The following is a 27,500-nucleotide window of genomic DNA, read 5'->3' as shown; positions in this document are numbered from 1 at the left end:
TCAGGCGCCCGGAGCTCCGAGCCGCCGCGTTCCTGCCCCGCGCCCCGAGCTGCCGGCGCATTCGAGGAGGACAAGACCTAGCAGGCGGCGGCCCCGGGCCGGCGGACAGCGCGGGGCCATGGCCGAGGCGGCGGCGGCCCCGGTAAGCGCAGCCGCGCGGCGGCGAGCCAACGGTCCCGGCGCTGCAGGCTCTGCGACCAGGACCTGGGGCCCGGGAGGAAGGGGTCGGGCGCCCGGGGCGGGGGTGCGGGGGCGCGGGGGCCCCGGCGCCGCTGCGGTCGGGCCGGGGCCTGAGTGGCGGCGGGGCCTCCATCGGCCAGGACTGGGCGCGGGTCTGAGAGGAAACCCCCGCGCGCCAGCGCGAGGCCCGGAGTCCCCGATGTGGCGGTTTCCGCGCCGAGAGGCGTTTGCACCCTTGAAAGAAGGAAGCGTGAAGCGGGGCCGAGGGCCGCCGCTTGTTTGCACCCGGTCAGCCGTTGGCACGGTGCTGTACGGGGACGTCTGCGTGGGCCGGCCGCGCGAGGACAGCACCCGCGCGTGACAGCCCAGACACGGCTTGGGTCACGCAGCAGGCGTTCCCTGGAGGCCTGGCGTGCTCAGGCACCGGGTCACTGCTGGGCTGCAGAGGCGGCCAGACAGCCCCTGCGTGCAGAAGCCTTTTAGAACGAGGAGCCAAGAGCCTGGCAGCGTAAGAACTGGAAGGAGTTGCTTGGATTTGCCAGCCAGGAAGCTTCTGGTCACCTCAAGGAGCCATCTTGGTGGGTCAGGGGCACACCGGTCTCCTGAGGTGTGACTGGAAAGTGAGGAGAGGTAGCTCAAGGGAATGAGATGGAGCAGTAGTAATGTGGCGGAATAGAGCAGAGGGGAGTGCCACCTCTACTCCTGGAGCTCTTTTTCCAGTCCCCCTCTTTTTTTCTTTGAAGGTGACAGAAATGACCATGTGTCTGTGCCATCATGTCCAAAAGAAATATAATGGGAGCCACATGTATAACTAAATTGCCACATATAAAAAGTAAAATAGAAACATAAAAATTTTAATGTATTTTATTTAACCTAGTATAAAAAAATTTTTTTTCTAGTATGTCCAAATTTTTCAACACATAATCAATATTTGTAAATTATTAATGACATCTTTTACACTTTTTCCATACTGAGTTTTCAAAATCTGGTGTGTATTTTATATCCACAGCACATCTCAGTCAAACTAGCCACATTTTAAGTGGTTAGTAGTCACATGTGGCTAGTGGCTACTATTGTATTGGCAGTGCAGGTCTATCTTATGGAGAAAAATGAGGTGAGATTGAAAAAAGGTGGGAGGAATGACATTGTTCATAGGTGCAGAGATTAGCTTTAGGTAGGATGAACCTTTTTCCCTTGAGAAGGGAAGAACACAACATGGATGTTATTGGTGTGTAGTGGGAATTGGTGTGAAGAAAAGAAGAGAAAGTTGAGAGGATTTAGGTCTAATGTCTTAATTTTCTACTCAGAGTAGGAAGCCAGGTCATTTCCTGTGAGGGAAGGGGCCAGAGGGACAAGAGCCTTCCCACTTAAAGTAGGCTCCCTGAACCGGCAGCACCAGTATCACGTGGGTGCTTGTCTCAGTTTTCTCCCAGATCTACTGAATCAAAACCTGCATGTTAGCAAGACCTCCAGATGATTCTTGTGCACATTGGTTTGAGAAGTGCTGTACTGAAAGCTTGAGAGGACTGAGGGTTTGTAGTCACTTTATGGAATGGGGAAGGAAGCATGGAGGGCATCAGGCAGTTGGATACCTGCTGAGATTAGAGACCACTGGTGTGTGGGTGATGCCAGTTTACCGGGTTGTGTGGTTTCCTTGGAAACGCTGGTGGTGTTGTGGTTAAGTGGTTAAGGTTGGCAGTTCAAGTCTGCCACGTGCTTCTTCGAAACTCTATGGGGCAGTTCTACTCTGACCTATAGGGTCGCTATAAGTCAGAATCGACAGGACGACAACGGGTTTGGTTTGGTTTTTGGTTTGATGGTTTCCTTTGGTAGGGCTTACCAGCTGCTTACAGAAACAGAATGAGAGTGATCGGGCTGATTCAAGGCTGGATGGTGAGCTGAGCAGGTGAAACAGGCATAAGTGAAGGGGTTGAAGGTGGCTCAAGTGATCAACTGAGGAAGAAAGCAAAGCCAGGAACAGGCTAGCAAATGGGATAGTCAAGGGACTGGAACTGTTGATGGGATTGCAGATCAGGTGAAATGAGAACAAGGGAGTGGGTGAGCTGGACGATGGAGGTCGTGGCCAGAGAGTGGTTTATCAAGTTCATAAAGTCAGAGGCTTCCTTGAGGTAATCCTAGTCCAACCTCCTATATTTGTAGGAATTTCTTCCTGTTATACAACTCTAATTACCTTTAGTGATGGGACAGCCAGTTCCACGCATTAGTCCTAGTTTTGCCACCTGCAGTAACACAGTATCAGATTAAATAAATCTATTCTGTCTCTGTCTTATGACCCTCAAACATTTTAAAACAGACTCAACATTTCTCAGTTTATTCAACTGCCACTGAATGGCATGGTTGTGTTTGTAAACAGGATGGTGGCCAGGGCCAGAAGTAAGTGTGTCAGGGTCTTATCAGAGGACACAGAGCTGAGTGAAGCCTGGAGAGGATCCTTGTACATTTAGGCCTTCTGCAGAGGTCAAGAACATGCAGCAACCTGAGCTCTGGACGCTTGGCTCTTGGTCCTCACATCCTAGAGAATAGACCAGGATGCTTCTTAAGGATCCAGTTGCACCCATTCGCTATCTTACCTAATTGATTCCTGACCCACAAAAGCAGTTCTCTTGGTTTTTGATGCCAGTGCACTCCAGACAGATGAGGCTTATGCAGGCAGCAGTAAAACTCTTTAGATTAATCTGAGCTGACAGTTAAGCAACCCTGACTGGATTTCAGTTCTGGTTCAGGCTTCCTTCTGATGCGCAGTGTCCTGTCCATCTTTCCACCCACAGACTTCTGAGTGGGATTCTGAGTGCCTGGCGTCCCTGCAGCCCCTTCCTCTCCCCACGCCCCCAGCAGCAAACGATGCCCACCTGCAGACAGCAGCCATCTCCCTGTGGACGGTGGTGGCAGCCGTGCAGGCCATAGAGAGAAAGGTGGATGTCCACAGCCGGCGACTCCTGCACCTGGAAGGGCGGACAGGGACAGCAGAGAAGAAGTTAGCCAGCTGTGAAAAGACAGTGGCCGAGCTTGGGAGCCAGCTGGAGGGCAAGTGGGCCGTGCTGGGGACTCTGCTGCAGGAGTACGGGCTGCTGCAGCGGCGGCTAGAGAACATGGAAAACCTGCTACGCAACAGAAACTTCTGGATCCTGCGGCTGCCCCCGGGTATTAAAGGAGATATCCCAAAGGTAGGTAATACCTTCACTTCTGGCCGTAAAGTGGTACTAGTAGACGTTGGTGCAGTAATCAAGTGTTTGGCTGTTAACCAAAAGGTCAGCAGTTCAAATCTACCAGCTTTTTCTTGGAAACCCCATGGAGCAGTTCTACTCTGTCCTATAGGGTTTCTATGAGTCGACTCAATGACAATAGGTTTTATTTTCTAGACCTTAGACTAGTAGTTAGGGATAAAAACTCAGTCAATCAGTTGCTTAGATATTTTTATTTCTTTTAAAGTCTTAGGCTGGGAACCATGAAGTGGTTGCATGTTTCTATTAGGGAAGTGTTCCTTTTTAATTTAGTGCCTATTTAAAGTGTCAATCTTCAGATTGGGAAACTCTTTCCAGTCCAAAGTTGGTTACCTGCCAGATGGATTTTTTCTCTTGCCTTTTCCTACTCGTAACCCCTGAATCACTTTTTTCTTTGTTAACCTGTCTGTCAGAAGCTTGGTGTGGAAACTAAACTAAAAAAAAAAAAAAACAAACTAAGTGCTGTTTAAATCAGTCTGTTAGACCTTGTGGCAATTCTGGTGCAAAAGAGGGAAATGTGGAGACAAATGGTTACTCTCAGGACTTAGGATCACGTGGGTCTCCTGTTGGTGTAGAGCCTGTCTTTCAGCATCCTTTGCAGAAGTGCGCTGCCCTCACTGCTAAGGCCTAGCCCTTCTGAAGGGAGTAGCTTAATAAAAGGGAAATAAACATCGCTTAGTGAACTTCGGCAGACAGCCTTGGAGTAGCTGGTTTCCCAGCATGCCCATTTATTTACTCATTCGTTCATTCAACAGATACTTCTTGAACACTTACTACTTGCTTGATCTGCGTCCTGAGGACATAACCAAACCCAACAAAACCAAACCCAGTGCCGTTGAGTTGATTCCGACTCATAGCGACCCTATAGGACAGAGTAGAACTGCACCATAGAGTTTCCAAGGAGCGCCTAGTGAATTCGAACTGCCAACCCTTTGGTTAGCAGCCGTAGCACTTAACCACCACACCACCAGGGTTTTTCCTGAGAACACAGGTGTGAACAATTCACATAAACTCACTTTCCTGGAGCTTGAGTTTCAGTGGGGAAAGAAGGCAGTAAAAGCAAACAAGACAATAAATGTTTTTAAGTGCTCTGATAGAAGTGCCATTTGGGATCTGTTTGAGGTTGGATGTCAGAGAAGCTCTCAGAAAGGAGCTCATATTGAAGCTGAGCCTAAATGATGGATGAGGAAGCTTTCTAGGCAGATAGAATAGCTAGTGCAAAGTCCCTAAGGCACAAACAAGGTTGGAAAACCAAAAAAAACAAACCCGTTGCTCTTGAGTCGACTGCAGAAAAACCAGGCTTCAAACCAGTTTGTCTGGTTGGAACCCCTGCTGGGAATTTGGATTTCTAATAAGTTCCCAGGAAGTTATACTTAAGAATCACCTGGGAGTCTTGTTAAAAAGTAGATTCTGATTCAGTCTACCTGGGGTAGAAATGCAGATTCTCAGCAGGAAATGTTGTAAATGCAAATTCTCAGCAAGGGTTTGGACCTGAAGGAACTGGTCTGAAGCCCTGCTTGGAACACTGCAGAAAAGGAAAAAGGCCAGTTAGTTGGTATGAATGAATAGGACCATGATGGAGAAATGAATGAGGAAGGGACCTGATTATTTAGGGGCATGTTTTTCAGCCCCAGCTGTACACAAGAATCCCCTGGAGGGCTTTTTAAATTTTGAGGGCCTGGGTGGATTAACCAGTAAGCAAGGTAAGCACAGGCTTACTTGTGTTTACTTAGTAACCTATAAGTAAACACACCTTTGATGTGAAAAACAGGTGAAACTGTACACTACAAATTAGTAAGTAAGCACAAGTAAGCCGTGTGTAGCTCGCTCACTGGTTAATCCATCCCTGTTGGAGGGGCAGTGCACCTAGAGGTTCTGACTTATGTACTAGACCCAGAACAGGGCATGAGCATTGATAGTTTTAAAGTCCTTTATGCAACTAGGGTTGCCAACCACTAATGCGAGGCATAAGGCTTGGGTAAACAGTTTGACTTTTACTTTAAGTATAACGGGGAGAAGTTGGAGGATTTTAAGCAAAGGAATTTATTTTAGTTATCTAGTGCTGCTATAATAGAAATACCACAAGTGATGGCTTTAACAAAGAGAAATTTATTTTCTCACAGCCTAGAAGTCCAAATTCAGGGTGTCAACTCCGGGGGAAGGCTTTCTCTCTCCGTTGGCTCTGGAGGAAGGTCCTTCTCATTAACCTTCCCCTGGACTAGGAGCTTCTCTGTGCAGGAACCCTGGATCCAAAGGATGTGCTCTGCTCCCAGCGCTACTTTCTTGGTGGTAGGAGGTTCCCCTGTCTCTCTGCTTGCTTCTGTCTTTTATATCTCAAAAGAGATTGGCTTAGACACAATCCAATCTTGTAGATTGAGTTCTGCCTCGTTAACATAATTGACGCCCATCCCACCTCATTACTTCATAGAGGTAGGTTTTATAACACACGGGAAAATCACATCAGATGAAAAAATGGTGGACAATCACACAATACTGAAAATCATGGCCTTCACACAATACTGAAAATCATGGCCTAGCCAAATTGTTACACATATTTTTTGGGGACACAATTCAATCTATGACAGAATTATATCTGATTTATATTTTAAAAGAACCACTGTGGCTGATTTGTGGAGGATGACCCATGGGGCAAGAACAGAAGCAGGGAGGAAATACCAAGGCAGCTGTAATAGCAGGAGGGGTGCAAGTGGCTTGGAAGAGGGCCATCCCTCTGGGGTCATTTGTAGTGTTCCGTCTTTTGGTGCTGTTAGTTTTCTTTGAATGTTGGGTGATCCTTGGATGTTTGCTGGCATGTTTCGTCTGCACCATGTAGATTGTTTAACCAACAGATCTTTCCTTTCCAAGAAGGGCTGTCTCCATGGCAGCTCAAGAAAGGTGGGCTTCACTTTAAGGTGCCCTGGCAAGGAGCAACGAGGCAGTTCAGTAGCCACCCAGAGGCCAGAGGAGTGAGGTGGTGTGCTAATCTCCCACATCTGCTGGGACCCCATGCTGTCTCCAGGCAGGTTATTACACTCCTTCAGAGATGAGGTCTTCGGTTTCAGCATTGGGGTAAATGCCACTGCTACCTAGCTCTGCCAGGGCTGAACGGGGTAGCAGGGGAGGGGGCCCTGCTGTTCTAAAGATAGGCCTTCACACTTCGGTTCATACTTTTTACTCTTACTCATTGTACCTGCCAGCCTTGAGCTTGGAATTTCTGTGGATTCCTCAATAGCAGTCCTCCTGTGCATAGTCGGAGATGCGGCTTCCTCACTTAGTTCTGGACCTCAGCACACTCCTATCTTCTGCCTCAATGAGAAATTTATTAAAAGCATACGCCGATTGTTGGCCTCTCCTTCTTCATGCTGTTATGGATGTGGTCCCTTCTGATCTTAATTCTGTCATTTCAGAGGAGTTCTGGGAGGAGAGGTTATCCGTTGTACTCAATTCACAGTCTTGAACAGGAAGCCCTCCCTGATGCTGTGTTCCCATTTTGTCTTTGTTTTATCAGATGTATTTTTGCTGTAAGCTACCACAAATCTGTTGTGTAGTGAGGTAGAGGTAAGATAGAAGTAAGCTTCTTCACTGAGGTCTATATTTGCACTTTGTGTGGTTTGAGGTGCTGAGCAGGATATAAAGAGGAGTGATTTAGGCTCTAGCCCACGAGGAACAGAAAATATAGTTGGGGAGAAGAAGCTGACACAAATGAATTAATTAGGAAAAGATCAGTTGCTTAATAGTATTGTATAGACCTCAGAATCTTAAGGGATATGTTGTTTATGATGATGAGGATGTTAAAAAAAAAAAATTTTTTTTTTTTGAGGATGTTAAGACCCATAAAATACCAATAAGTAGTGTTCTTGTAAAATACGGTAAGTTAATATGTGATGCAGGCCATATGGAGTCTAGAAATGCACTGAGAAGAAGAAAATGTTAGCATTTACCTAGCTAAGTTCACAGTCAGCTTCCCTGCAGTGAACGACAGTTTATGTGGCACCCATAGCAGAGTGCAGCTGATGTGAGAACCAGCTCCCTGCTGCGATTCTATAAATATCAAATAATCTATTTTACCATGCTTTGATCCCTGAGTAGAACAGCTGGTGTCAGGCCAGGTGGCGTTCTAATATAAATTAAACATACCTTCATCCTTATTTATTATTCTGTCTCTTGTGAATGTGTTCTTTTTTGGATCAGAGCTCCAGGACCTGAATACCGTCAGGTGAACTGACCTCTAGTGGAGGTCCTGGCCCTGGAGAGCTGACTCCACCAAGGTGCAGGCAGGTCACTCTGAAACAGCTGCTCACCAGCTGCTGCTGCAGCAGCAGGTGGGGTCCTCAGTGACAGAGGGCCACCAGAATAACACTGGGGTCACCCCAAGCAGTTTCAGCTATTTGAGTGCTCTTATCCCCTACCACAGAGTCCTCACCAAGAGATAGGGCAGCTCAGAGATAAAGTTCCTGCTGCCCTTTACTCGACCATCCCGGCAAGTCATTTGAATTAGGTAGTGGACCCGCACAGAACTATGAAAACTGTAGGAGGGGAAGTATCAGTAGAGGGGGACCAGAAGTACAGCCAAGCCTCTTTTCACCCATGAACCACCTGTTATGGATTGAATCGTGTCCCCTAAAAATGTATGTAAACTTGGCTGGGCCATGATTTCCAGTATTGTGTGATTCTCCACGATTTTGTCATCTGATGTAGTCTTATCTGTCTTGGTCATCTAGTGCTGCTGTAACAGAAATACCACGAGTGCATGGCTTTAACAAGAGAAATTTATTCTTTCAGAGTCTAGTGGGTTACAAGTCCAAATTCCGGGCGTCAGCTCCAGGGGACATCTTTCTCTCTCTGTTGGCTCTGGAGGAAGGTTCCTTGTCATCAATCTTCCCCTGGTCGAGGAGCTTCTCAGGTGCAGGGACCCCAGATCCAAAGGACATACTCTTGCTCCCGGTACTGTTTTTTCGGTGGTTTAAGGTCCCCCTGTCTCTCTGCTTGCTTCTTTCTTTTATATCTCAAGAGATTGCCTCAAGACTTAATCCAGTCCTGCAGGTTGAGTCATGCCTCACTAACACAACTGCCCATCCTCCTTCATTAACATCATAGAGGCAGGATTTACAACATATAAGAGAATCACACAATACTAGGAATCATGGCCCAGCCAAATTGATACACACATTTTTTGGGGGATATAATTCAATCCATGACAGGAGGTATTAGTAGAGGAGTACAGCCAAGCCTCCTTTCACCTGTCATGCATTGAGTCATGTCCCCCAAAAATGTGTGTAAACTTGGCTCAGCCATGATTTCCAGTATTGTGTGATTCTCCATGATTTTGTCGTCAGATGTGATTTTCTTATGTTTTGTAAATCCTACCTCTATGATGTTAATGGGAGCAGGATTAGAGGCAGTTATATTAACGAGGTAGGACTCAATCTACAAGATTAGGTTGTGTCTTAAGTCAGTCTCTTTTGAGATATAAAAGAAAGAAGCGAGCAAAAAGACAGGGCGACTTCATACTTTGAAGAAATGAGAGCCAGGAGAACAGTGCGTCCTTTGGGTCCAGGGTCCCTGTGCAGAGAAGCTTCTAATCCAGGGGAAGATTGATGACAAGGACCTTCCTCCAGAACTGACAGAGAGAAGAATCTTTATCCTGGAGCTGATGCCCTGAATTTGTACTTCTAGCCTGTCGCTATGAGTTGGAATCGACTCGACGGCACTGTTTTTTTTTTTTTATGAGAGAATAAATTTCTGTTTACTGAAGCCAACCACTTGTGCTATTTCTGTTACGGCAGTACTAGATAACTAAGACAGAATTTGGTACCAGGAGTAGGGTGCTGCTCTAACAGATACCTAAAATGTGGAAGCTGTTTGAAACTGTGACTGTGTAGAGACTGGAAGAGTTTTAAAGTGCCTAATAGTAAAAGCCTAGGTTACCTTGAAGAGACAGTTAATGGAATTAAGAATGTGGAAAGCAGTTCTGGTGAGGCCACAAAGCCTAGGTTACCTTGAAGAGACAGTTAATGGAATTAAGAATGTGGAAAGCAGTTCTGGTGAGGCCACAGAAGGCAGTGAGGGGAGCTATTACACTGGAGAGGGTGCAGATGATGAGAAGTGGCAACAGAAAAACAGCAGCAGCAGCAGAACCAGGAGACCAGCCTGAGACAGCACCGGAGCTGACCCACGAAGCAAGAGAACTGAGTGCCTTCTGGCCAAAGTTTACTGGTGGAGTGGGGTGCCTACAGGCACTTACTGGTAAAGCTAAAAAGCTTCGGAACGCTTGCCCCAGCAGGGCAGACATGGGAGGTGAGGGCCAAGGGCTGAGAGGCCAAGGAACCGGCAAGCAGAAGCTGAAGACACAAGGAACACAGGAAGGAGAGCTGCCTCAGTTTCAAAGGATAGGGCCATGACCTCTAGGGTCTCAAAGGGTGGAGTCACCACTCAGATGAACTAGGAAAATGGGGCTGCCCAAATTCAAAGGAGTGGAGGAATGGAGTTGCCCTTGGGCCTGGAAGGTGGAGCTGAAGCCCAGGGCCAAGGGTACTCCACTCAGAATCTGGAGAGTGTGGCTAGTACCTGGAGTCTGGAGGGCAAGGCTATTGTGTAAATGGCTTCAGAGAGCAGAGGATTATTTTTAAGCCTTGAGGGCTAATGTAATGTGTTCTGCTGACTTGCTTGGTGCCTGTTATCCCTTCTTTTCCTCCAGTTTCTCCCATTTCTAATAGAAGTGTCTGGCTTGTGCCTGCTCCACCATTGTACTTTGGAAGCAGATAACTTGTATTCTAGATTTCACAGATGAAGAGGAATTTTGCAGATGAGATTTTGAACTTGAAGCTGACTTTTGCTTTGATACAGTGGGGTGAATATGTTTTACATGTGTCAAGGACATGAATTTTTGGGGACCAAAGATTGGAATGTCATGGATTGAATTGTGTCCTTCAAAAATGTGTGTAAACTCAGCTGGGACATGATTACCAGTATTGTGTGGTTGTCCACGGTGGTGTCATCTGATGTGATTTTACTGTATATTGTAAATCCTACCTCTAATGATGTTAATGAAGCAGGATTAGAGGCAGTTATGTTATTGAGGCAGGACTGACTCTACAAAATTAGTCCGTGTCTTAAGTCAGTCTCTTTTGAGATATAAAAGAAGCGAGCAGAGAGACAGGGGGACCTCATACCAAGAAACAAGAGCCAGGAGAGCAGTGCATCCTTTGGACCCACTGAGAAGCTCCTAGCCCAGGGGAAGATTGATGACAAGGACCTTCCTCCAAAGCCGACAGAGAGAGAAAGCCTTCCCCTGGAGCTAACACCCAGAATTTGGACTTCTAGCCTACTAGACTGTGAGAGAATAAATTTTTATTTGTTGAAGCCATCCACTTGTGCTATTTCTGTTATAGCAGCACTAGATGACTAAGACCGCCCCATCTCACACAACAGCGAGCTCCCCATCTTGTGAATGCCCCAAATGCCCATCCATTCAACAAACATCTGGCGAGCACCCAGCATCGCACTCACTGCTGTGGTGGCTTGGTGTGCGCAAGACAGGGCCCTGCTTTCAGAGAGCATTGCCTCCTTTGACCCTGCCTTGGGAATCTGGCCTGTCTGTCCTGCACTCTTCCCACTGCGGCTGCACCCTCATGGCTTGTCTTAGTTATCTAATGATGCTAAAGCAGAAATACCCCACAAGTGGATGGCTTTAACAAATTGAAATTTATTTTCTCACAGTTTAGGAGGCCAGAAGTCCAAATTCAGGGCGCTGGCTCTAGGGGAAGGCTTTCTCTCTCTGTGGGGTCTTGGTGAAGGACCTCATCTTCTTTCAGCATCTGTTTCCTAGTTCCTTAGAGATCTCGGGCATGGCATCTATCTTCTCCTATCTCTGCTTGTTTGCTTAATCTGCTCTTTTTATATCTCAAAAGAGATTGATTTAAGACACGCTCTACACTAATACTGCCTAATTAACATGACAAAGAAAACCCATTCCCAAATGGGATTATAATCACAGGTGTAAGGGTTGTTGTTATTGTTAGGTACCATCCAGCCAGTTCAGACTCATAGCATCCCTATATACAACAGAGCAAAACACTGCCTGGTCCTGTGCTATCCTCACAATTATTATGTTGGAGCCCACTGTTGTAGCCACTGTGTCAACCCATCTTGTTGAGGATCTTCCTCTTTTTCGCTGATCTACTTTACCAAGCATGATGGCCTTCTTCAGGGACTGGTCCCTCCTGATAGCATGTGTGAAGCATGTGAGGCGAAGTCTCACCATCCTTGCATCTAATGAGCATTCTGGCTGTACTTGTTCCAAGACAGATTTGTTCATTCTTCTGGCAGTCCATGGTATAGTCAGTGTTTTTCGCTAACCCCATAATTCAAAGGCATCAATTTTTCTTTGGTTTTTCTTATTCATTGTCCAGCTTTCACATTTATATGAGGTGATTGAAAACACAGTGGCTTGGGTCAGGTGCACCTTAGTCTTTAAAATGACATCTTTGCCTTTTAAAGCTTTAAAGAGGTCTATAGCAGTTAAGATTTACAATACATATTTTTGGGGGACACAATTCAGTCCGTAATGTGGCTCTTTCTTGGTCTATTCCCAGATCCCAGGTAGAAGCAGGCCACCCTCACGCTCAGGATTCTTCAGCTCTCCACTACCAGCCACATAAAATCCAAACCCCTTCGCCTGACTCCATCTTCCCTGTTTCCCACCACTCCCCTTTCCACACCCCACCCTCTGGGCACACTAAATGAATTGTTTTTCCCCTGTACATACCCCGTAATTTCTCCTATTTGGGGCACATCACCTCATTTAGAATATCCTTCCCATCCTTAAAGGTCCAGTTCAAAAGGCACCTCTCATAAAGCCTTTCCAGATGTCTTCCTTAATATCGCGCAGCTAAAATAATTGTTCTCTGATTCTTATACCCCTTTAGCCTCACTTATCTTAAAACACTTAATTGTACTCATGCAAAACCTATATATAGACCAAGAGGCAGTCGTTTAAACTGAACAAAGGGATACTACCTGGTTTAAAGTCAGGAAAGGTGTGTGTCAGGATTGTAGCCTTTCACCATACCTATTCAGTCTGTATGAGGAGCAGGTAATCCAAGAAGCTCAACTATATAAAGAAGAGTGGGACGTTAGGAGGGAGACTCATTAACAACCTGTGTTATGCAGATGACAGAACATTCCTTATTGAAAGTGAAGGGGACTTGAAGCGCTTACTGAAGAAGATCAAAGACCACAGCCTTCAGTATGTATTACACCCCAACATAAAACAAAAATCCTCATAACCGGGCCAATACGTAACATCGTGATAAGCAGAGAAAAGGAAGTTGTCAAGGATTTCATTTTACTTGGATCCACAATCAATGCCCATGGAAGCAGCAGTCAAGAAATCAAATGACGTATTGCATTGGGCAAATCTGTGGAAAAGACCTCTTCAAAGTGTTAAAAACCAAAAATATCACCTTGAGGACTAAAGTGCGCCTGACCGAAGCCACCGTATTTTCAGTCAGCTTATATGCATCTGAAAGCTGGACAGTGAATAAGGAAGGCTGAAGAAGAATTGATGCATTTGAATTATGGTGTTGGCAAAGAGTATTGAATATGCCATGGACTTCCAGAAGAAGGAACAAACCTGTCTTAGAAGAAGTACAGCCAGGATGCTCCTTAGAGGTGAGGATGGTGAGACTTCATCTTACGTACTTTGAACGTGTCGTCAGGAGGGATCAGTCCCTGGAGAAGGACATCATGCTTGGTAAAGGAGGGTCAGCGAAAAAGAGGAAGACCCTCAATGAGATGGATTGACACAGTGGCTGCAACAAGGGGTTCAAGCATGACAGTTGTTATGGGGATGGCACAAGACTGGACAGTGTTTCCTTCTGTCATACTAGGGTCACCTAACAACAATAGCAACATCTTAAACTGTGTGTGTGTGTGTGCGCGCGTGTGTACACCAACCTATGCTGGGAGGTGGGGACTTCTGTTTTGTATATAGACTGTCAGGTAGTCTCAGGCATTTCCTCCATGGAGGCATGACTCCATCCAGGCAGAATCCATAACTGCCTTCTGTCGTGCTCTCCAATCTCCTTGCTTCAATGCTTTTCGCATTCCCCCAGGCCTGTTCATAGCCTCCCTGCCCTTTAAGACTGATGGAGTCCTCTCCCTTCTGGAGTCATCCCAGCCCTGTTATAGGTCTATTGACAATGCCCTTTAAGACTGATGGCATCCTCTCTGTTCTGGAGTCATCCCAGCCCTGTTACAGCTCTGTTGACAATGCCCTTTAAGACTGATGGAGTCCTCTCTCTCCTGGAGTCATCCCAGCCCTGTTACAGCTCTATTGACAATGCCCTTTAAATCTGATGGAGTCCTCTCTCTTCTGGAGTCATCACAGCCCTGTTATAGCTCTGTTGACAAAAGTTGTTTCCATGACACTAATTTGGCATGCAGTCATATTGCTCTTTAGGGCAGAAACCATATTTTTATAATCTTAGTGCTTAGGACAAACATATTTAGGTGATATTCAGAATATGTTGTATGAATTAAGTACTACTTTGCATTTATACCCCTGTGAGTGACTGTATAAGTAACATCCTCTGCCTTTCCAAAACTCACGTTACTAAGGTTTATGACCTTTCTCCTCGAAAACACTGCAAACTCCTGGAGGTTAGATCTGTGACTTTAGTTTTCATGTGTCCCTTTAGTACTTCACTTTGCAGCTAATAGGCACTTAGTAAAGATCTATCAAATGATTGAATTGCCGTGGGAGGAACTGACCCCAGTCGTTGTAATTTCAGGTACCTGTGACATTCGATGACATCTCCATCTTCTTTTCTACTCCAGAGTGGGAAAAATTAGAAGAATGGCAAAAGGAACTGTACAAGAATATCATGAAGGGCAACTACGAGTCTCTCGTCTCCATGGGTGAGGCTGAATTGGCGCCTTTTGACTAAGGTGCCGGCAGCTCCAGGGAGCTCAGCTTTCCCCCTCCTCTATGTCCTTGTTGTCTCTCTCTGTCCTCACACACCTCAGATTCTACTTTCAGGCCAGGAAGGACCAACTCATCCTTGCTAAATAGGAGATCATGTCTCTCCTTTTTCCCAACCATAGGGGGAGAGGGAAGGTTAGGGTTTCCATGGGCATCCTTGGAAGGAGTTTGATTTCGCCCCAAGGCACACTGTTGCCCTTACTCAGTGACAGTGGCAGCGGGCAGTACTGAAGGAGCCCAGGCGCCTTTCCCACACATGACATCTTCTCTGACCGGCTCTCCCGGGTGGATGTCATCACAGTGGGAGGCAACCAACGGGAACGAGTAGTGTGGAGTCCAAAAGACATGTCGGTGGGACTGTGAACCTCAGCCTTGCTGGGGTTAAGTTGTCCTCATCAGTCTTCTCTTTGTCATGCCCCCTTTTTCCTCTCCTAGATTATGCCATGAATCAACCTGATGTCTTATCTCAGATTCAACCAGAAGGAGAACATAACCCAGGGGGCCAGGCGGGGCCAGAGGAAAGTCAGATTCCCACAGACCCCAGCGAAGGTGAGTGGGGAAGGGATTATCCACCCCTAGTCTTCCGTTTAATAAAAATCTCATGCAATTAGTAGAGAGTAGCCGTGAATGGGAGAACACAGAAAAATGTACTTTTGAGATTTTCTGAATTTCTCCTTTAACTCTGTTATTAAGACTGAACTGCAGACCATTAGTGTGTGTGTATGTGTGTGCTTGTCTACTAGTTGGTCACTTATGGGTTTAATATTCAGCTCCAACATTACCCAAAAAGTTCAGGTGGAATAATAATTACTGGGAGTCCATTATCGAGCCCTTCTAGTTTGGAAGACATGAACTCAGGGATCTTTTTAAAGGCTCGTTCAGTTTTGTAGTTCAGTTGGAAATAGATATTTAGGCAAAACTTAGTGATCAGCAAACCAACATGATTATTTTCGCTTTCTGGTTCAAGTCCCTGAGGTCATTCTCTTCTTTTCCCACAAGTAGAACCTGGTATTTCGACATCAGATATTCTCTCTTGGATCAAACAAGAGGAGGAGCCTCAGGCTGGGGCCCCGCAGGAGTCCAAGGAGAGTGACCTGTACTCAAGTGCCTATGTGGGTGAGTGATGTGGTGAAGGGGTGCTCAGGCCAGGATGGACACAGAAATGGTGGCTGGAATGGGGCTGTGGAGGGAAGGTGGGGGGACGGAGTCCAGCATGAGTAAGTTAGAAATGAAGCCAGAAGTTTATTAACATAAATTGTAAGCAAGAAAACACTTACGTGCAAAGACAAATTAGAATTGTCAGAGGAAGAAAAACAAGTGGGTACAAAAGCGAGAGGATGGGGAAAGACAAGAATATTTGAAGATCATATGGAAAGGCTAGAACAAAAATGAGGGTGGGGTGGGGAGACAGGAAGATTGCTAGAGGGGAGCAGATGGAAACATTGACTAGAGCCCTTCCTCCTGATGTGTGGCACCCTCTGCGTTTTGCCATCTGAGTTACAGGAGGAGAATCTCCTGTAAGTTTATACACCTGGTAGTTTATACACATGAACGCAGCCTGTTATTCAACATCTCTCCTGAGTTCTATTAGATTTTGGGAGACATGAATGAAAAACACGACATTTCTGCTTTTCGGGAGGCTCACGTGGGGGACACGTGTCAATGCCAGGCATACTTACTGCTAAGTGCCGGGATGGGAGGTGAACAATTTCTATAAAAAAAATGCCGAGCTTGGAGAAGAGGCATCTGTTTTGGTTTAGGCATTTAGATGAGGCCTAAAGAGGGCTGTGAAGCTGAGTGGGCCCTGGAAGGTTGGTGTGCTGGGCTGGGTGTGGTTTGAGAAGAGGGAGGGCAGTGCAGTCCACAGGAGGACAGGATGAGCCAAGATGTGGAAGCACAATCAGTGCTTTTTGTAGGTGATGTCTGGAGACAGCTGACACCAAGGAAGACTCACTTGGTGGAGCCCCGAGGGGCAGGAATAGGTAGCTATGCCACGTTAGGCTTTGTTGCAGTGGACAACAGAGAACCTTGCAGAGTGGGCAGAGGAGAGACATGGGCTGGGAAGATTGACACCAAGGCTCTTGTTTCCCAAGCAGAGAGCATCTAACAGGTATAGCTTTGGCTTCTCTGTGACCAGGTGCCTGGTTCTGATCTCAGCCTCTCTTCAGGGTCTTGCCCGGGCCAGCCGAGGGCAGAGGCAGCCTGTCAGAGCTGGCGGGCCACTGGGCTCAGTCATAACTCTTCTGTCCTCTCTTTCAGAGGAGGGGCTGGCGGTCAAAGCCGAAGACCTTGCTGGCGCACCTCTGTGCCCTGAGGTCCCTGTCACCTTCCCCTCTCCTTCAGCAGCCGCGGCAAAGGACGCCTTCCCAGATCTGACTTTCAAAGGCCAGCAGTCCGCACCCATGACACCCTTCGGACGTCCAGCCGCTGACCTGACTGAAGCCTCTGAGGGACCGGTGACTTTCACCCAGTTGGGGAGCTACCCCCTGCCGCCGCCCCCTGGGGAGCAGGTGTTCTCAAGCCACCACTGCGGCAAGAGCCTCAGCCGGGACACGCTGCCGACCCACGAGTGCAGCCATGCGGGGGAATGCCCCCCACCCTGCACCCCATGCCCCAAGCACTTTCCGCAGCCGGCTAGCCTCGGTGGTGCCTCCCAGGACCCTGCCCGCGAGCCGCCCCCCACTTGCCCACATTGCGCCCGGACCTTCACTCACCCGTCTCGGCTCACCTCCCACCTCCGGGTGCACAGCAGTGCCGAGCGACCCTTCCCCTGCCCCGACTGCCCCAAGCGCTTTGCTGACCAGGCCCGGCTCACCAGCCACCGCCGGGCCCACGCCAGCGAGAGGCCCTTCCGCTGCCCCCAGTGTGGCCGGAGCTTTAGCCTCAAGATCAGCCTCCTCCTGCACCAGCGGGGTCACGCCCAGGAGCGGCCCTTCTCCTGCCCCCAATGTGGCATCGACTTCAACGGCCACTCGGCCCTGATCCGCCACCAGATGATACACACGGGCGAGCGGCCCTACCCGTGCGCCGACTGCAGTAAGAGCTTCATGCGCAAGGAGCACCTACTGAACCACCAGCGGCTGCACACGGGCGAGCGGCCCTTCCCGTGCGCGCTCTGCGGCAAGAGCTTCATCCGCAAGCACCACCTGCTGAAGCACCAGCGAATCCACACGGGCGAGCGGCCCTACCCCTGCGCCCACTGCGGCCGGAGCTTCCGCTACAAACAGACCCTCAAGGACCACCTGCGCTCGGGCCACTGTGGCGGCTGTGCGGGTGATGGTGACCGGTCCTCACGGCCGCCTGACCCCCCTGGGCCCCTCATAACTGAGCCGGAGACTCCTGGCCTGGGTGTTAACACTGCGGGTCTAGAGGCCAGCCACTGGTATGGGGACGGGAGTGGAGGGGGCGGTTTGTGACCCTGTCGTTTCATGGCTCCCTAAGCTTACAGCAGGCAGGAAGTCCGCGAGAAAGCCCATGAGCCTCCTGCCCTGCATTGGTGATTACCTGGCACATCGGTGAATTGGAGGTCTTGTGCTTCTGACAGGATGGGCGTGAGTTCTCTCACCACGTTGCAGGAACACTACATTTTGAAGCCCAGAGAGACCTGGAAAGGAGCCAGCCCGATGTCCCCCATCTTTTCAGAGGTATCACACGAGGAGATGTGCTGGTGTTGTAGAGAGGCTGAAAAGGAAGATGTGGCCACTGGTGATTCATCACAGGATGACAGGCTGGTGATAGATGGCGACTCTAGGTAGAGACTGGTACATGAGGAGGGCCTCCAGAGCTCGAGGCCCATCATGAGATGTGAGAACCACTAACTAAAGCCTTTCTGTAATTCCTTGATAGGTTAGGTGGCTGCTGGAAGAAGGTGCTCATTAAGCCACTTTTTATGTGACTTCCACGCTTCTCTTGATTCCAGCTAAGATCTGCTCACAAACCTGTGTAGCTGCCTTTCCCTAAAACATGATAATTCAAAACTATCTTCCTAAGTTTCCTAGGTTAATTCTTCTAACACATTTTGTTTAATATTGGGTGAACAAGAAGTCTGACTTTCAAAGCTTTTTAAGGAGAGCAGCTCTTTACTTTCACTGGCTTGATTTGAAGCATTCAGGCTCTTCGCTGGCATTTAAACTTCTAGATACCTTTGCCAAGGTTCTGGTTAAGAAATGGGTTAAGAAAATGTTCTCAGCCTCAGCTTTAAAAGCTAGAGATTCCAGAGAAATAGCTGGCGTGTCACTGACTTAACAGCCTAAAACTTGTCTGAAAGGTGTTTCTTAGAGTCATTTATATCCAATTCTTACCTTTTCCATGCCAGTAAGTTGGCTTTTCCATTCCTGATGTCCGATATTCTTGACAGCCATCAGCAGAAAAGATCACAGAACTTTCCAGAAGCGGTATGGAGTTTCAGAGAGCACTGGTAGACTCTCAGCTTCCACTTCCTAGGTAGTGAGTTGATAACAGTGTGAAGACCTGTGCATAGACAAGGACAGGCTGTTGCTGCTCGTCTTGCTTTTAGGGACCTTGGCTGCCATGTGTTCTTCTGTCAGGGTCATTCAGTCACCTGGGAACATCTGAGCCTGGTCCTACTCCCAGGTGACTTTGTGACTGGGTATAAGTCCCTTTCCCTTTACTGAGCTCACATTTTCATCTTCAAAAGGAGGCTGTTGAAGGGGAAAAAGCGAGCCTCTGGAAACTAAAAAAATAAAATCATCTTGTGATACATTCCTTTTCTTGCCAAAATCCTGTCTATATCTCTGGCTTCTATCCAGGCAAAACCAAATAAAACAGCAAAATCAAAGCAGAGAAGTTCTTGCACAAACTTGACTGAAATCATTTTGATTTGTTGTTTTGCTTCAAGCCTGAGGGAGAAGACAGGAAGAACAGGCAGAAGCCCTAAGTCGTGGGCAGAAAGGCTGTTTATTCCTGCGCCCCTTTTTTTCTCTTGAGTCTTCCTGAGATGCCTGGAGCCAGGCCCGTGAGGTTTTCGACAGGACACTTTTGATGGAGTGGTGAGGGAGGCACTCTTTCTCATCACCTGGCCCCGCCTTCACCCACCTAACTGCGTAACCAGCCTGGGAAGAAGTGCTGCCCTTGGCTGGCTTTGCTCCGGGAATGCTCTGTCTGAACATGCTGCTCTTTAGGATAATCGTAGAGCATCTGCTACGTGCTATTCACAGTACCAGAAACCATGGAAGACATAGACGTGTGAGGCCTGGCCTGCTGTCATAACTTACACTCTGAGGTGATGGAAGAAGCCCAAGGGTATAGAACAAACCAAGACAGATGAAGGGCAGAACCCCAGCATATTAGGATTAAAAGCTTTCTAGCCAAAATCTAAACCCTCACCATGGGAAAACTCGGGGGTTCTGGGAATCCCAAAGGCGGGGTTCCGGCCTAATGGGTGACTTACTAGGAACTTGAGTGTTAGACTCAGCCCTGGTGCACCTTGATTACCCTCATGAAAATGGAGACAAATGAAAGCGCTCACCAGCTGGCCAGTCCGTTTTCTGAAGGGATTCAAATGTGTCAGTGTGTGCGGGAGGAGGAATTCCTGTACCAGGTGTGGTGATGGACTAGACAACATCTAAAATTCCTTTTCACTCAGCGCTTATCAGTGGAAAAGACCTGTGGGTAAAATGTTGCAGGTAATTTCTGTACCCATTCTGGAAGGAACTGTAGCCAGCAGGGAGCCAAACTTTGGCAAAGAGTGAACACAGCTCAAATATCCATCTTTTAAGTAAGAACCGTGAAGCTGAATGACAGGGAATGTGCAGGCCACCCCAGAAACACGGAGGTAGATGTTGACCCTAATCCTCAGCCCTGGGACAAACCAGGGCGTTCAGCTCTGATGATTCTGTTCTCCGTACCCTACACTGATCCCCACCAGGTGGAATTCCAGGCCAGCTCTAAAGAGAGATTAAGATTCAAAGGTGTATACGTACAATGGATCAATGAGAGAGAAGCTAAGCTCCCACTGAAAAGTTCAGCATGGAGAAGAACCTCTTGGCCCATCAAGGGCTCCTGAGAGAAACTGTGTGTTTAACTCTGGAGCTGAAGAAATACCAGAGGAAGGTTTTCATGACCATGCAAGATAGGAAAGAGGAAAACCCAGACATGGGCTTTTCCCCAGTCTGCCTCTGGGCTGAGAAGTCAGCTTTATCACGTCTCGACCTCTTTGAGCGTTGGAGTGACCAGCGGATCCCGGTGTGGAACGTAACCAGATCCGCTCTGCCCACAAAGGCCTCCGTTGGCACCATTGAATGAACCTCTGGTTCAGCCACAGAACTAAATGGAAGGTGACTGCTTGTACAGAAAGTAGAAGGCGGCAACTCTCATCCTATTCTGCTGGCTTGACGCTAGAAACACCTGAGCTGGGCTCTAGCCAGAGCGGTGCTCCACATGACGTCCCTCAACGTTAATCAGGAAGTCTGCGGAGTCCCCACCGGGGGGCTCTGCTGGGCTTCTCTTCAGAGCACGTTGAAGAGGTGTGGGTGTCTGTGCTCATCTCAGCCAGCACCTTACCCTCCGGAATATTGGGGAGGAACAGTCACTGTCTCAGTGTGCAGAAGCCTTGTGAATAAAAAGGACCTAAGATCTCAAATACTTCCTCAGCTCACATTCCTCTTGAGAAGAGGCAGACCCTCCCCTCCCAATCTATCTTAGCCTCTTAGACAATAAAAAAACAACTTCAGCGTCTGCCTGAGGACTGCTCAGGAGCAATGAGTAAAAGCCTTTAAAAAAAAAAAAAGAAAAACTCTTAGGAAGAGGACCTCTGATATCATTGTGTGTGTTATGTGTGCTTGGTGGGTGCCTATGACCCTGTTCTCTTCACTCTAGTTCTTGTCACCAAGGAAGTGGCCACTACTTGTCATAGGATTTATACACAGGGCCATTCTTCATCTTGGGATGTGTGTCGGGGAGCACATAGGGTCTTCACATAAGGATGTGCCTGGGTTAGTACAGCCAAATGGTTACAAGCATAGACTCAAGTTGGACCTAGATTCAAATCCTGGCTTCATCACTGGCTGCATAACTGGTGTGTTACTTAACCCCCTTAGTTTCCTTGCCTGTAAAATAGGGGTAATACCTATGTTGCAGAGGTGTTAGGGCTTAGAAGGAAACCCATGTAAGGTGTTGAGCACAGAGGCCAACACGTAGATGGTGCCCAGTATGGTGGCTGCCAGGAAAGATTTTACAGGACCAAGCAGGGAGAAGGTGGTAAGACTAAGCTGAATTCCAAGTGGAAAGTATCAAGAAACAGGCCACTCCACGAAGCGGCTCCTCCCTGGCTTGTTGACCACGATTGCTTGATGTCTCAGCTCTTTACCTCCTGTCATTGTTTGCGTCCATTTAGTGCCCTCTTACTCTGTCTCTTCTGTACTTCACGGTTCCCTAGCTGTGTGTGTGCCATGATGACACTGTGGCTCCGACACTCTGCTTTTCTTAGTTAAGATTCTGAGGAAGAACTGACCCAGCTCCTCTTTCTATATCAGACCACAGAAAGGTCGGCTACCCTGGGAGGGGGCTACTAACAGGTCTTGTAAAAGCGGTAATTTGCCACTTTCCTCCCTTTCTTGTAATTTCCTCCCTTTCTTGCCCCAGCTTCTCTTTCAATGAGTAGCCCTGGCCACGATCACACACACACACAGAGAATTAATGTGTGTCAACTTGGTCAGTTAAATAGCTTCAAAACAATTACTTTAACCCTAAAACCACCCATCACCAAAGAGGGCAGATGGCTACAGCCCAGTCAGAGAAGCCTTACAAGCAGGCGGCTGCAATGATCTAAAGATTGCCAGGTTACGTTTCAAATAAAATGTTAGCTAAAAACTCAGGTTATGTGGCTTTGTGTTTGTTTACTAGCAAAGCCAGAATTCACTGTAGAATCTTGATAGATTTAAAAATTAAGCTACCCAGGAGTGGGCCATGTGCTGCCAGGCACAGTGTGCTTTGTAAGTAGTGGTCTGTGGGAGACTTCGAGTAGGATGGAGTACAGGATTCTGGCCCGACCTTAGCATCCACACTCAATTTAGGGCCAACCACCCAACTTTTTCTGATACTAATGTGAAGATCAAACAGTTGTGGAATTTAAGATTCTACTTCCTGGGTCATGTTTTCCTTGTCTTGTTTCTCCTGATTCTGCCCTACTGAGTGATTGCTCCAACATGGCAGAGTAAGCACCTTGGAGAGATGTGTGTTATTACGGAATAAAAAGTTCCATTCTAACCATAATTGCTCCAAAACTACAAACAGAAATTTCTAGCAAGACTATAAAATTTTTATCTTAAATGTTTATGCAGTATACCTTTGCATTTTTTAAATTTTGTTTATTTTGTTGAGAATATATACAGCAAAACCTACGCTAATTCAACAGTTTCTACATGTACCACTCAGTGACTGATTACATTCTTTGAGTTGTGCAACCATTCTCACTTTTTCCGAGTTGTTCCTCACCCACTGACATAAATTCACTACGCTTTAAAGTTCTTATCTAGTCTTTCAAATTGTGGTTGACAGTTTGATTCCATATAGATGTTAAAAGAGCATAATGCTCAATATAGACATTATAAACTATTGTTTGGTTTTAAGAAGACTTCAGGGGATATTTTGATTTAAAGTTTAAAGATTATCTCAGGGCAATAGTTTTAGGGTTCATCCAGCCTTCATGGCTCCAGAAGGTCTGGAGTCCAGGAGAATTTGCAATTCTGTTCTGCGTTTTCCCCCTTTTGATCAGGACTCTATAGACTCCTTGGTCAAAGCGTTTAGTAATGGTAGCCGAGCACCATGCAGTTCTTCTGGTCTCATGGTAAAGGATGCAGGCATTCATGGATGTTATTAGCCACACATTGCATTTCCTTCTATTCCTGACACCCTTTCTTCTTCTGTTGCTCCAGGCGAGTAGACCAATTGTTGTGCCCTGGGTGGCCGCTTGCAAGCTTTTAAGACCCCAGGCACTACTGAACGAATTAGGAGGTAGAACAGAAGCGCTAAACAAGTTATTAGGCCAATTAGCTGGGATGTCCCATGAAACCATGACCCTAAATCTCCAAACCAAGAAACAAATCCCATGAGGATTTTGGTTGTACATAAGCAGCCTTGGCAGCTACTTTTTTTTTTTTTTTTTGTCATTATTGTAAATATGTCTATCACACAACTTTTGCCAATTCAACTTTTTACAGGTGTAGATTGCATTTTTTTAAGGATAGGGAAATAAAAGGAAAACACATCAAAATAACAATGATTGTGGATAGTGGGGTCATTCAGTGTTTTTTTTTCCCTGTACGTTTTGTATAATGAAATACCAATAACAAGTTGCTATCTAGACAATTTCAACTCAGCGATCTTATGTGTGTAAGAAAGCTGTGTGCTCCACAGGGTTTTCAGGGGCTGGTTTTCCAGAAGTATCAGGCCTTCTGAGGCACTCTGGGTGCACTCACACCTCCAGCCTTCCGTTAGTAGCCAAATGTAACCATTCGTGCCACCCAGGGACTCCATGTAATGAAATAACACTACTTAAAATGTGATTGTAATGCTTTTCATAAGAATAAGGATTATTATAATGAAAAGGTTCTTGAATGGACTTAAGGAGGCAGGGTTCTAAACTTGCTCCCGTTTTTTCACCTGTAGTCTGAGCATAGTACCTGCTTTACCTGATTGACGTAGGTGTTGTAAGGATTAAATGAGCAGAGATAGTTCAAAGTGCTTGGATTCTGTTTGGGGTGATGAAAAAGTTTTGGAAATAAATAGTAGGGATTGTTGCAATTTTTTTTAAAAAGTGCTTTGAAGCATATATTGCAGGCGTAAGAAGAAAGCGTTGATGTACTGGATACAGGAGAAATACTTGCCGGCCAGTTAGACAGTTTCCTGGATGTTGGTGCTTCTCTTCATCCAAACTGGGCAGTAGTCGTTTCCGCACTTGCACTTTGCTTGCCTGTGCTGGGGAGGAGCTTGCTCAGACTGCAATCTGGGGAGCAGCGGGAGGGGCAGGATTACGTTGCGGGCAGAGGTTGAAAGCAAAATTTAGTGTGTAAGATACCAGGTCGACCTGTATAACGTGTTAACTTCTACCACAACTTGGGTAAGACAGCCAATTTGGTGTATCTATATGGAGAATTATGACAGGGTCAGGAAGGCAGGCACGTTACTGGAGAGGTCAGGTTAAACAAGCAAAATTCAAAATTAAGGATGTACATACAGCTACGTATATCAAGTCAGTTCTTAGCCTTGAGGTTATGATTTTTTAATCGTTAAAAAAAATCTACAAGGCAACTTCAGTGAGTAAACAATAGGATAAAAACAATGAGAATATTAAAACATACTTCTGTTATTAACCAAGAAGTGGTAACTTAGGGTTTTCATTTCCCCGGGGTGATCTTGCGGGCCTGAGACAGGACATGAGGGTTAAAAGGAAGGCCTGTGCGCCGGCTTGTTCTCATAACCTTGCTGAACATTAGATTGCCCTGGGGGCTTAAAAAGTATCCTTGCCAGAGCCCACTTTGGTATAATTTAAATGGGGCCTGGGTTTTTTTAAAACCCGGCCCCCACCTCCCACCCCGCCAGCCCCAGGTGACTCTGGTGTGCCTGCAGGTTTAGAAGAGCAGAGAGAGAGTGAATTATTGGACTGCAGATGGCTAGTTGGCTTTACTGGAGCAGGAAGCCTTGGGCTGGCGATTATAAAGGGTCTTTGAATGCACCTTGGAAAGACATAGTTCGATTCTAGAGGCAGGACTTGGGAACAAAGAAGGCTATGGACTGATAGTCGAGGAAGTTCTGACTGATGTCAGTAGTGAAGTGAGAGGATCTAGAGGCAATGGGAGAAGCAGTGTGCAGGTCAGCTGTGCTCAGTGCAGCTGTGTCCAGACACCTGGTGTATCAAGTGCTGGCAAGACACTGGTAAGCATGATGACAATGATGCCTGGTGCCTGCTGTGTCCAGGGACCTGGTATATCAAGTGCTGGCAGCACGTCGGTCAGCACTGATGACAGTGGTACCTGGTGCCTACACTGTAGACCTTCCTAACCTCATGGCTAGTGTCTCCCCGTAAGAGCAGAATATGCTGAAGAACAAAAGGGCACCTTAGTGATATTGCCAGCTTGGATTTGACAATAATATGCAGTTTTAATGTTGCATTTGGAAAAATCAGTATTATTCTGCAAGAGCACCAGACTTGATGTTGAATGAGTTTTGAACATTTTTAGTCATGAAATCCACACTTATAAGTTCAGAAGATTCAAAAGAACATACTGCAATTATTATCAACATAAAACCTGTCTTCTGCATAGAGTTTCAGAGCCCCAGATTTCCGTCATGTTATTTACTCAGTCACCCAAGCAATTACGTATTTATTGGGAGACTGAGAAAGGTACTATGGGGTCATTAAAATGGGAAAGAAGCCAGTGAGCGTCACTCATGCAGTATCAGTGCTTATAAAGAAGATGAAGAAATGCCTCATTGAAGCTGTTGGCTCCGACTCATAAGGACTCCGTGTACGACGGGATGAAATGCTGCCTGGTCGTGCACTATCTGATTGAAAAAGGCTAAGGATAAACTTGGAAGCACTAGCGGCACAGTGGTTAAGCACTCAGCTGCTAACCAAAAAGTTAGTGGCTCAAACCCACCAGCTGCTCCACAGGAAAAGATGTGGCAGTCTGCTTCCGTAAAGGTTCCCAAAAAAAAAAAAAAAAAAAAACCAAACCCACTGTCCTCAGTCAATTCTGACTCATAGCAACCTTACAGGACAGAGTAGAACTGCCCCATAGATATTCCCAGGAGCGCCTGGTGAATTCGAACTGCTGAACTTTTGGTTAGCAGCCATAGCTCTTAACCACTGTGCCACCAGGGTCACTCTGAGCTGGAACTGGCTCGACAGCAACAGGCAAGAAAAAACTTGAGGGAAAAATTAGTATTTTCTCCAAATTTAAATACAGAATTTTCAGAAGTTAGTGAGAGGGAGTGTGTATGTGTTAGAGTATGTTTGAATAAAAATGTTGGCAAAAGGTGGGTGTGAAAAAGGCAGGGATATTAAAAACTCATTAATAAGAGCAAGATTGTCCTTAAAACTTTAACTGTGACCCCGCATTTATACTTTCTGCCTCTTCTCAGCAACCTGGAACTTCACCACCCCCAGCATCCCCCTCCCCTCCATGAAGCCTGGCCCTCTGGTTGTCAGCCACACGGGATGTGACCTAAGGAGCTGCCTTCCTTGGAGGCTGGCATATAACAAGGGACAGTGTCCTAAAGCGGATATGGGGATTTGGAACCATGGATGTGCCTGTGGAGGGTCTTTTCCCAAGTCGTCCTCACTCTGACTGGTAGTCCTTAAACCTGTGTGTTAAGTTAGGCTTCCCAAGATAGGAAGGGAAGATCTCTTAAGTATGAGACAACGTAGAGGTCTCCTTCCTCATGCAGAGCTTGTAGTTGAGAAGACAGAGTGTACAGCACCAGAAGTCCTCAGGACACAGTGGCCGTGACGACATTCTCCACTTCCTAATCCCTGTCCTTAGGCCCCTCCTCAACCTTCAGCTCAGCATCTGTCACTTCAAACACCCTGTCCAGAGCGGCAGTTACAGAATTCCTAGGTGAGGACATGAAAAGCAGCCAGTTCCTGCTGCTCCCATCTGAGAGGTCTCAGGGCCAGCCCTGGTGTTCTCCCCTTGTTAACAATGAGGCACTTAAAATCCACTGCACCCTGTTGAATTAGACGCCTCATCTGTGAATTAGCTGCCTCTGTCACTTAGCGGTTCATAGACACCCGTCCAGTGATGGACACTTCTCCCAGGCCAGGTTCTCCCTCCGGCACAGTCTCAGTCTCATCAGCCCACTGGCCCCTGCACTCCCATAATGGGCACTGTGGTCCTTGATCTCTCCTCCTGCCCTTCCTGTTTTCCTTCTGGGAAGTGCCCCTTAGTCACTCCCTTCATCTCTGCTTGTATCAGCTATTTGCCTCCATGGCCTGCAATTGCTGGACTTGGTGGTTTAAAATCATACAACGAAGCCCGTGTATTCAAATCCTGTTTGAGTTGAGTGGCTTTGCTCAGATGGCAATGAGCTGAGCCTCCAGCCTTGGGCAGCCATGCCCTTCCACAGAGTGAAGG

General features: G+C 47.0%; 1 protein-coding gene across 1 annotated transcript; it reads left to right on the top strand.

Moving 5' to 3' along the window:
* Positions 1–26,101, top strand: ZNF398 (zinc finger protein 398). The gene is made up of 6 exons (XM_023539557.2): positions 1–142; positions 2,970–3,365; positions 14,216–14,342; positions 14,842–14,955; positions 15,409–15,522; positions 16,666–26,101. The coding sequence occupies exons 1-6, from the start codon at positions 119–121 to the stop codon at positions 17,820–17,822; spliced, it is 1,932 nt and encodes a 643-aa protein (XP_023395325.2). The 5' UTR covers positions 1–118; the 3' UTR covers positions 17,823–26,101.
* Positions 26,102–27,500: the final 1,399 nt, after the last annotated feature.

This window comes from Loxodonta africana, chromosome 8, assembly GCF_030014295.1.
Source record: "Loxodonta africana isolate mLoxAfr1 chromosome 8, mLoxAfr1.hap2, whole genome shotgun sequence".
Classification (NCBI taxonomy): Eukaryota; Metazoa; Chordata; class Mammalia; order Proboscidea; family Elephantidae; genus Loxodonta; species Loxodonta africana.
The sequence above is the reverse complement of the archived record's forward strand: the minus strand, read 5'-3'. Positions and strand labels throughout refer to the sequence as shown.